The 11220-nt window shown below is 38.7% G+C and overlaps 2 protein-coding genes across 3 annotated transcripts in view; both read right to left on the bottom strand.

Moving 5' to 3' along the window:
- The window catches only part of hnrpkl (heterogeneous nuclear ribonucleoprotein K, like), a 34927-nt gene that overhangs the window by 5797 nt on the left and 17910 nt on the right, over positions 1 to 11220 (bottom strand). The window lies entirely within an intron of this gene.
- The window catches only part of LOC116704803 (guanine nucleotide-binding protein G(q) subunit alpha), a 12310-nt gene continuing 1801 nt past the window's right edge, over positions 712 to 11220 (bottom strand). For both annotated transcript variants that reach the window (XM_032540450.1, XM_032540449.1), the window contains exons 3-8: positions 9600 to 9784; positions 5373 to 5527; positions 4968 to 5096; positions 3847 to 3976; positions 3190 to 3343; positions 712 to 2035 (exon numbers count right to left, since the gene is read on the bottom strand). In XM_032540450.1, the coding sequence (XP_032396341.1) occupies positions 1845 to 2035; positions 3190 to 3343; positions 3847 to 3976; positions 4968 to 5096; positions 5373 to 5527; positions 9600 to 9784 (944 nt within the window). In that variant the 3' untranslated portion in view covers positions 712 to 1844. The remainder of the gene's footprint in view (positions 2036 to 3189; positions 3344 to 3846; positions 3977 to 4967; positions 5097 to 5372; positions 5528 to 9599; positions 9785 to 11220) is intronic.

Genomic DNA, 11220 nt, shown 5'->3' on the forward strand with positions numbered 1-11220 from the left:
TTAATCAAACTCTTTCTCATGGACAGGCCAAATTCTCTGGGCGGAGAAAGTTAGTCTGGTTGTCGTGCTATTATGTAGGAGGGGTGGGGTGGGGGGGGGGTCTTTTACATGTCTGTGTCTAGGAGCCTATTGTCTTATGATGTGCCCATTGCTTTGAAGTAATAAGTAACAGCTATTCCTGATTTTATTTCATATTAAAACGTGTAAAGTTGTTTATTTGGTGTTCATTTATAAAGTATTACACTAAATAATTAATGTAACTATTATTAATGTAGTTTCTAGTGCCATGTGCAGCTCTCACATTATTTCCAGTGCCTGTCTTCCTCCAAAAATAAAGATTCTCCACACTATATATCTATATATATCCCTGTGTACAACACTAGAACTATGGACCTAACAGAAGTACTGCTGCAGCCTCCAGCCAGATGGATGTATCACAGAGGAGGATTTTAGGACCAACACTGCTCCAGATAAGCAGACAGAGCAGCCAAGAAGACAAACACTTGAAAACTAAACCAACAGTGTGCTGGAGCTGGTTTGTAAACACAGACAAACAGACACTTAGCAGCAAATGTCTGTTTATTTATTAAAACAAAAAATGGCATTAAGATATCACAGTGACAGTACCTCTAACCATAAATTGCTGTTAAAATTAGGCTTTAATTATTTCTAATGACAAGAAAAGGGTTGTGTAAACATTAGTGCTGTAGATACACTCTCATTAGCTTTTTATTCATGCATCGGATACCCTCGAACATATGAAAAAAAGATGCACTAATTTAAATACCTCAGTGATTATTATTGATTATTATTATTATCGTAACAGTTCTCCCTTTAGCAGTTATTCTTTCAACACTGACCTTGATGCAAACAAAATGTGTACCATTAATGTACCATTAATGTACCATGTGATATTTACAATATGCATTCAGATAAATAATGGGTAAATTCTAAAGCCAATTTAGCAAAAGACTTTTATGCAAGAAAACTACTTAAAATCCAATCAAACAGTCCCTGAACTGCATGAACACTTGATTCTACAGCTTTGACAAATTAAAAACGTATGTGTTAAATTACATACAAATATATTAATACTGTGCTTACAAAAAAAGTGGTTTAAGACTGAATAATGCCATCACAGACAAATGCGAAAGTGTACCAAGTCTTGTGAAAATAAATGAGGTTGTGGAAAGGAGAGTACCCAACTAAGTGAGGTACACACAAACAGAACATCAGCACAAATACCAATGTAATGCAGTAAATGTGTCATTAGTGTTAATTAGTACTCCATTCCCCCTTTAGTCCAGACACAAAATAATAATTTAGACAATTAAAAACCGTTTTTAAATCTAAAAAAAAAACTATGACTAACTTGAGTTAGTGATGTGAGGTGCTGCATTGCAGTTAGTCTACATTCACTTCACAGATTCCCTGAAGGAGGGACCTAGTACATTAAAAGTCTTCGGAGGCTTTTGAGGCCACTGAAATACTTTTTCCCTCTCAATCCATCGATGTGCATTTATACTGTTACCGCTCAAAAATGTTTACAAAAGAGCTCCCCAAATTTCAGAGTGCATACTATAATAGACTCCTCACTAAGGCAGCATTTTAATTGTCAGGACACACTTCATTATAGCTGGAGCCATGCATTTTCAAAGAGCCTAACAGGGAAATTTGAAATACATCAGTAGTACAGTCATTTGGCGACAAGCTCTGTAGCTTCTCAATTTCCTGTTGTGGATTAAGGTGTTCAGCAGCAGAGTGAGGCAAACTGAATCACTGCACAGCTCTCCAGACTGCCAGCTGTACAAAGCCGATTGAATTACAGCGGCAACACTACCGTTTTAAACCAAGTTGTAGACTTCCAGGTTGATATGCAAGATGTGGTCCTTCACCGCGCTGAAGACAAATCGAATGCTGTCTGTGTCTGTGGCACAGGTGAAGTGGGAGTAGATGATTTTTTTCTTGTTTGGATTGAGACTGACAAACATATCTAAGATGAATTGTTTTCCTGCTTTGACATCACGCTGGGGACCTGGTAGAGAGAGACACACAGGGCAGAAACAGCACAGTAAAGCACTGTAGTATTTTTCAGTAGTATTATAAAAGCTCAAGAATACAGAGAGGCTACCATAGTAATATAAAATGGTTGCAGAACTTTGAAGTAAGACTATATAATTTATAAAAATAACACAAACTTCCAACTTTGAATGAATGAAAACTTTAATTCAAAAGCAATGAAATCCCTGATAGATTCAATACATGTGGCTACAGCTTAAGGCTGGGCAATATATATCAATATCGCGATATGAGACTAGATATCGCCTTAGATTTTGGATATCGTGATATGACATAAGTGTTGTCTTTTACTGGATTTAAAGGCTGCAATACAGTAGAGTGATGTACTTTTCTGAACTTACCAGATTGCTCTAGCTGTTCTATTATTTGCCTTTTCCCCATTTAGACATAATGCCCACATTACCGATGGTTATTTATCTAAAGCACCAATTGTCAACCCTAGAATATTGCCGCAATATCAATATTGAGGTATTTGGTCAAGAATATTGTGATATCAGATTTTCTCCCCATCGCCCAGCCCTACTACAGCTGCAATTACGGTAATCTGCATATGACCAGTAGCGCATGATGGCTAATGTTAGCTAACATTGTAGATTTATATTGCTCCACAAAATGACAATTTAAAGACATCCCCATTAGGTGACCTGACTGAGAACAAATAAAATGGGACCACAAGCAGAAAACAACTAAATGTGTCAGTGTTTATTTCTTGGTCTACTTTTGTGATAATAAAACGCATTTAATTGTTTATATTTGACAAGCTGCAGTACAAGTAAAGAAGAGTTATAAGATCTTACTCAGTAGGTCAATAATATTTAAATTAGCCATTAAAAACCACTGGTGACACCAGACCACCCTGGGCTGTACTGTAGCAGCAAAATTACTAAGTGTACTGAATTGAGCCAGGTTGTGTTTTATTGCATATTAATTCAACTTTTCATCTGTTAAAATAAGTCGTAAAATGCAACAAAAAAAAGTCACTTTAAAAACAAAGAAATTCTAACTAAACCAACAACAGATGGAGACACTTAATCAATAATGTTGTAATCAAAACTTAAACACCATCATGCTGGGCTGCATTTTCACCAAGAATGAACTGTTTCCTCTTACCATCATATTCAGGGAAGTAGTCGACCAAATGTGAGTGCATAATTTTCTCCTCAAGTAAATCTATTTTGTTAAGAAACAAGATGACTGAAGACTCTTTGAACCACTTGTATGTTATGATTGTCCGGAACAAGGCCATGCTTTCCTCCATGCGATTCTTTGAAAAACAAATAACACAAAAGTTTAAACATGAGCAAAAATATGGAATCAGACATATAGAGTTAGACAGCAGTACTTCAGCAGTGATTGCTTGTTTGAGCAAATTCAATTGGCTGTAATCTCATCAAGTGAACAAGCTTCTCTGAGAGGTGCACTTTGCTGAACAGAGCAGCTAAAGAGCTCCCCCTGCAGGTGAACTATGTGAACTGCCACAAATTAAGGGTTTATGATTGTGATCAGAAAGAGGGAAAGACAAAAATAGAGAGAACCAGATTTGTGTTGGACTCTGCAGACAGCTAGGTCATCATCTCTCTCTCCTAACAGGTTTGGCCTTAAACAAAAGAAACAATTTCTTCTTTATTTCCCTCACATTTATTTTTTGATGATCTCAAGGTGAGCCCTTTTCTATCCTTAATACAGACTAACAAGATATATACGGAGAGAGATGATCTTGTAATTGTTGTTATAGATTATTTTTGCAAGCAGCAGCCTGCATCTCACCTCATTGACGGACTCAACAAGGACCTGATCGTACTCGCTGAGCGCCACCAGGAACATGATGGAAGTAACTTCCTCAAAACAGTGAATCCACTTCCTCCTCTCTGAACGCTGGCCACCCACGTCCACCATCCTACAGCCCCAGGGTCAAGCCTTCATTAAAATAAATCATCATACTACCAATTTACAGACAGTTTTATTCTTTGTATTTAGGGCCGTATTTTAGGGGATTGATTACATTATTAAATCACCTAAATATTGATAGTATGATGAGTTTTTTTTCAGAATTGATCCTAAATAAACATGGTGTCTACTGACGTTTTACTCAGAACAGTGTTTGTTCACGTTCACAAGGTTGCACCAGTTAAATGTACTGATGCATTTGAGCTATTTGATCTATCACATCTTCAATAATAATAACATTATAAACCAAAAGTCTAGTCTAGTCTAATACCACCATATCAACATCATCTCAACTTATTGCCTAGTTTTATATGTATTATTTTCATTACCTAAAGTCCATGTATGGTAAGTGTTACGAGGCTACATTCCCATAACAAGTAGAAAACGTCAGCATTTGCCTTCAGGGCATTACTGTTAAATTAAGGGAATAGAAACTTTCACTTCATCAAATAATCTGGTTTCAAAAGGAGACATTTAAATGTTTTAAGACCAGTTGAATGTAATTCATTAATATAGAAACAAAACCTATTTCCACAACTGGCCTGATCTGACACAGCTAATGAAACTACGTGCGCAAGACAAGACAAGTCCTCTGACAATTAATTATTAAATGAGGTCCAGCTGGGCTGGAGCAAGACTATTAAAGACTAACAAGACATAATGGCTTCCAAGGCGTGTCTCTACTTCCACAGCAATGCTCTTTAGTCTTGTCAGAGGACACAGGAAGAATCAGGACTATAGAGGCTGCAGCCTAGCTACAGCCTCTGTGAGGCTGTACTTGTAGCACAGTGCTGCTTTGAGCAAAATGGTAACGTCAGCATGCTAACATTCACTATGACGATGCAAACATGCTGATGAGTATGTGTACCATACATTTTTACAAAAAACAAATGTCAGTCTAAGACATAAAATATAGCAAAGCAAATACATAAAACACTCACCTAAACACCACATTCTCCAGGTCAAAGGGGTACTCTATAATACCTGTTGTGGGCACCCTGACCCTCAGGACATCCTGCTGGGTTGGCAGATAACCAGTATCTGAAATTCGGTCCATGTCATTCAGATAGCTATTTACACAGGAGGACAAAATGAAAACCAGTTAGAGTGATTTAGAATCAGGAGAAGAACAGAGGAGATATACAGTGTGTTGTGAAATATTCACGTCATTGATGCTTTTGTTTCAGCCAATTCACTAAAAGTGAGAATTTAAATGTTGTTTCTTTGCTTTTTAAGCCTTTTGTCAACAACCTTAAAAATGAGCCTTCTCCATTAATTAAACAGACAACTAGCAGATGCAACAATGGAAACTATTTGGCAATATCTGAGTTTCTGTTTACACTCACTATTTGGCAGAGTCTGAGAGCTGGTATTCCCTCTTACGATTGTAACATTGCTGAATCCCTGGGTCACTCCACAGGCTCTTGATGGCATCCACGTAAGGGTTTTTCAATGTTGTGACCTTCTCCACCTCAACCCCACAGACAATAATGGCGTTCGCCTGAACAACAACAGGTGACAGCCGCAGATTTATGATGAACATGATGTCATGTTTGTGTTCTTGTACATTGTTCTTGTAGCGTTATGAAAGATACAATTCAGTTTCAATTTTAGAGAGGAGAGACATGATGATGTCACTGGGTTTATCTCCCACTCTAGATGTTTCATTTCATTAGTAAGGGATAAAGACCTTCATGTTCATCTTTACCCTTACAGTTTGACAAAATCATAATAATAGGTGGTAAAGCCTGATCTGCATGGCTTTAAACAGGATGCCCTGTAATTCACAACCTGATTCGTACCACTAATCTTAAAGGCCTACTCAAAGACTGTCCAGAACCCATACTTCACCAGCAACAAGTCCAACATACCGTATTTACCAATGCTGTGATTAGAAACTTGGAGATTCTGCTTCCATTACAAGTAAGCAAATGTGGCATTTGGATATGTCTGTCTAACCAACGGACTAGAGATAAGTTGTCTATACGTGATCACCAGCAGAGTTTACCTGTGATGAGCACTGATTCTATGCTGACTTGAATGTCTACCATTTTGGATGGTTGATCAAAACAAAACAAAGGATCACCTTGCAATTTAGGAAATTGTAAATATTGTGAGTATTTTTTTTAACTTTTATAATAGACCAAATGATTAATCACAGAAAAAATTACTGGCAGATTACCCAATCATGAAAAGAATCATTAGAGTAAACTTTTACTGGCGAGAAATAATTACACCAGAAGCTAAGGATGATGTGGGACTACCCACTCTGCTAAAAAACTATGGACTCTAAAACTATTCTCTTTGGAAGATATTTTACGACCCAAACTATACTGTTGTCCTCAGCATGCTTTAATCTCCAGTCACACACCTACACAGTAACCGCTGGTAGATTTAGCAAGTACTGCACACAACATATTCCTGCCCTTGCTGTTTGTTTCAACTGTTATTTTAGGGTTTTATTCTTAAAGCTAAACGAAGTACAAAGGCTGCTTTGTGTTTTTCTGGTTTTGTAAAGAGATGTCCTCGGTCTTGGACCCACAGTGCAATCGGTCAGCCAGAAAACTCTGCACAAGCTGTTTGGTCATTTATGGGTGAACAATTCCTTTAAGACGGTTTACTCTCAGTTACTCCTGCCTGGGACTTTGGCATTGCCGCATGTGAGGAGTGACTTTTGATCAATGAACAGCCTTATTGTACAAGGTGCTTCTGCAGACATACTGAAATTGTCATTTTGTTGATGGCCGGCTGTGTTTAATGTTCTGATGGTTTCTTCCACTGTGACAGTGATAAAAGGAGATTGTGACCCTGCCATGATACAAATGTCTATGAGCTGCCATACTGTGGTAAAATTCAGAGTAATACAATACATCTATACACACTGTACATGGTTTAACTATTACACCACTGTTAATCTTGCATTACCAGACCATTATCCAGAGCTGAAGAATGTTCTGGCTGCACGAGTTAACATTCTGGTATAAGGGGCAAAACCACTCTGGCTTGTTTCTATTTCTTTAACACTTACACATTTCCATATCACTCCATTATAGACAGAATACCAGCTGATCTGAGTAGGTGGCTGATCTTTAATGCAATAACCATTCATCCAATGTTCCGAAGGCACATTCTGTTTACTAATCTGTTATCATTTTTTTTAAACTAACTGGAAAAACATTGGTGAACCCTTTTGCAATTATGTAAGCACATAGTGTAATCTGAAAACTGCTGCCCTGGTTAATAAAACAATGCCACTGATCTCAGCTTGTATTCTATCTACAATGGAGTGCGATGGAAATTTCTAAGTGACCCCAAACCTTTGACCAGTAGTGTAGATAGCAGAGTTAATGAAGGGGAAGAGAATGCCTGCCATCCGGCGCATGAGATGCGTCGGAGGGCAGGCCTTATATCCACACTGTACATCCGGTAAACCAGACTACACCACTTCTAACTAAAACAAAACCAATCCTTCTCTATACATAATAATAGTAATAATAATAATCCTATTAATATTCCTGTTCCTGTATTCCTGTATTTCTGCTGTTAGGCTTACTGAAATTGCTTCCAGATATTGTTTGTGTGTTCAAAACAACCTTAGAAGTTTATTTTTAGTTACTTCTTTTTTTACATTCTGGGGGAAGTCTTACCCTCAAATGCCTTTCCCTTTTTGTCCATCTTTTAAAATTATTTTCATGGCTCCTGCTTCAGCACTTTCATGCTCCCACTCCTCTCTTTGGAGAAAAGACGGGGAAAATTTGAAGGGATTGTTAGAAGCTGCTGTGTCAGTTTTCTTTTAACCAATTTTATCTCTCCATTCTCCAACCTCCTGAGATCAATCAAAAAATCTTAACAATTTACTAGAAGCTCACTCTTACTTCCTCCAACTTCATTGAATGTAATGAACCATTTGCTAAGGCTGTTAGGGCCTGTGTCCATATTTTCATCACTAACCCAATCCACTCCGCTGAAAGACGCTGGCGCTCAGAAAAGGACGCTATGTCAGCCTTACACTCAGGACACTCAGTTGCTAAGCCTGTCAAGCTTTCCATTCTCAAACAGGCACATTGTCATCCTGTGAGCATATGAGGGTAAATGATAAAATAGTGATGAAGGCCTTTCATTACCTAATCAGCACCTAAGCTTATATTAGAGACATATCTGCTACCGTTTGCCTGATTATGCTGTTAATACAAACTCAACACTCTCTGTAGCCGTTTCAAATTCAGAGCCCTCTAGTGTTAGTAGACCATTTAGTTTGTGAATGGTAACATGGCTTTTTGACCTCTCTGACCCACTTCCGTACTAAAATCTGCATGCTCAGTGACAAACATTGTCATCCTGTTAGCTAGCACAGAAGATCACCCTCACTCAGAGTCAGAGAAAGAAAAAATCATAACCTATGTGCTGACTCAGACTTGGTTAATGCTGCTAAAGGTCCACATTGGCCACATGACCCCCTCCTCCTACCACTGTCACAGGAGACAGGAAGTGGACTCGTCATCTAAACCCTTACAGCTGGAACACACCGGGCACGCAAGTGTCACATAGCGTAGATACATGCCTGATTGTGCACCTGGCCATTCATACCGGATGCGTATTAATACACGCCGGTCACAAAAGCAATCCTTCTCCTCTCTGCTCTCTCTCTACGAAAGAAAGAGACAGGATGAGTGGGGAAAACTGTGGTAATTGTAGCCTATATGTGGCTGTGTGTGCAGCTGTAGCCTGTGTGTGTGTGTGTGTGTGTGTGTGTGTGTGTGTGTGTGTGTGTGTGTGTGTGTGTGTGTGTGTCTCACACACTCTCTGTCCATCTTTCTCTCTCTGTGTCTCGCTGTGAGAAGTCAACACAGCCAAAATCACCATGGACCTAGGTGTTTTATTTTGAATGTGTTTTATTTTTGTAAAGTATCCGGCTGCAATGTGGCCCTCCTGTATGTGATTACCTGCCTGGCTTGACACACGCTTGCATCTCGCGCAAGAAATAGAGGAGACGCTGAAACTATCGCTGCAGAGTGCGGGCTGACACGGGCGCTATAGCCCGGTATGAACAGACAGATTGGTTAACATGGGCGACAAAATAAAAATAGTGTGCTATGCTGCTATATGTGGTGCTTAAAGGCCTGGTGTGTTTAGGCTGTTACCTAGATAAGCATATTTGTGTGGACCAGCACATTTGTGTTATTAATAGGCACCTGCCATTGGTATGATTCCTGTGTGATTAATGGGGAATGCTCTGTCTCCCTTCCTCGTTTGTCTCTTAGTTGTATTTGGCCCAGGAGTACCTGTCTTTACATGTCTGCAGTGTAACCTCATATGTACTTTCCAAAAGTCAGCCTGCTTTGTCTCAGCCAGCCTTTGTAAGTAGACAAAACTTACTGGAAGCATGACTGCAAAACTAAACAACGTTGCAAATTACCAGAAGTACTTCACCATGATACACACCACAGTCCCTGTCATTGTCTGAGACAGTAACATGCTGATGCTTCTGTTGGACAGTGTGCAATAAAACTTCTTTCTCAATCAAACTGCGTGAAGCAGAAAAGTAAGGACAAAGAAACAACTGTTTTGTCTACCTTGTTGTGTTCATACTTGTAGGGGATCTTTAATGTGTCCATGGCCTGGATCATGGCCTGCATGGCTGTGAAGATGTTCTGGTAGACCAGCCTGGTGAAGCCTCTCTTGTCCTCTTCAGAGTATCCACGGCCATGGATGATCCTCATCTGCTTGATGAAAGTGCTCTTCCCACTTTCACCAGTTCCTAGCCACCAACAGATACATAGCATAAGTGCACAGATACATATCAACTTAAAGAGCACCCAGGGGAATGTTATATGGGTATATTTTCTCTTTCAGAACTGAGATCAATACAATCACATAAAGCTCACTTGGGTTTTATAAAAAGAGGACAGTCACCCATTCATTGTCCATCGAGCAGCTCCGGACTTTAGACTTGATGTCATCACAAGTTTAAGACTTACTTCAGCTCATCTTCACAAATATTGATTGAACTTTCCTTGACCGTGGACATAACATAATGGCATTCCTAATTTAGGTGGTGTTCCCCTTTAAAAGACCCAAACCAACAATACGCATTCCATCTCTGTGATCTCCATTTGTCAATACTTTGGTTTGGTTTGCACTTTGTGTATTAGTCGTATTAGCAAATGTAAACTCAGATGATAACCATGGTAAACAGTATACCTGGTAGACAACAGCATTTTAGCATTGTCATTGTGACATGATGTAATCAGTTAGCTCACAGCCTCACGGAGCTACAAGCATGGCTGTAGACTCTGTTCCGCAGACAGCAATAGAGGGTTATGGCACAGTGAAATAAGCTACATCACACTATTGCTACAGAGGTAATACTTGTAAGTAGGATCAATTTAATGCTGATTATGATCTCTTCATTGGATTTATTGACAATATGAAACACCATTTTTCATGTTGTCAACATATTGTCTATATTTTCAAAAATATAGAATATCGCCAGTCTCTGTCTGTTGTGTGTGAAGTACTTTCACGTCTCACTTTTATGCAATCTTAGACTTAATACACATTAATTACCATTGTCTAGGTTTTATCTTACCCTTGGGCCCTGTGGGTCTTTGAGTCAAGGTTGACACACAGTATTGTGTCATCTTACCAGTGTCTGCCTGTAAAAAGTGGAACTAAAAGAAGTTGCAGCATTTCCCTCTCTAGCTGATGAAGTTGAAATGAAAGCATTTATTGGCAACCGTTGAGAGAGCTTTGTAGACAGTGTGAGAGTGGAATGATTAGCATGTAATTTTGAAATTTTTAAGGATAAAAAAAAAATACTAGACAAATATATTTAAGGGTTTATACTTAATATGATTATCCTGAATAATTTAAATCTAGTATGAAATGTAAGATAAGGTATGCGGTCATAGTTAGGAAAGCACTGAAGCTACACATCGGACTTTGAATCTAAAAGAGTGGTTATACATTCAGCATGAGTCAATCATTTTTAAAAGCAGAATAAGTATAACAAGCAGCATTGCTGATGCCTCCCTTGTCAAGTAGCACAAATAAAAAGGCAAGATATCATACATTCATCTACCAGTTGGGACTAATGTGTGTATTCTTAAAAGTAAGTTATAAGCAGTGATGGAAGCTCTATTTACTGTACTTTAGTACAGTGTTTAGGTTGAATATTGTACTATTCCTCCACTA

Source organism: Etheostoma spectabile, chromosome 16 (genome assembly GCF_008692095.1).
Source record: "Etheostoma spectabile isolate EspeVRDwgs_2016 chromosome 16, UIUC_Espe_1.0, whole genome shotgun sequence".
Lineage (NCBI taxonomy): Eukaryota > Metazoa > Chordata > Actinopteri > Perciformes > Percidae > Etheostoma > Etheostoma spectabile.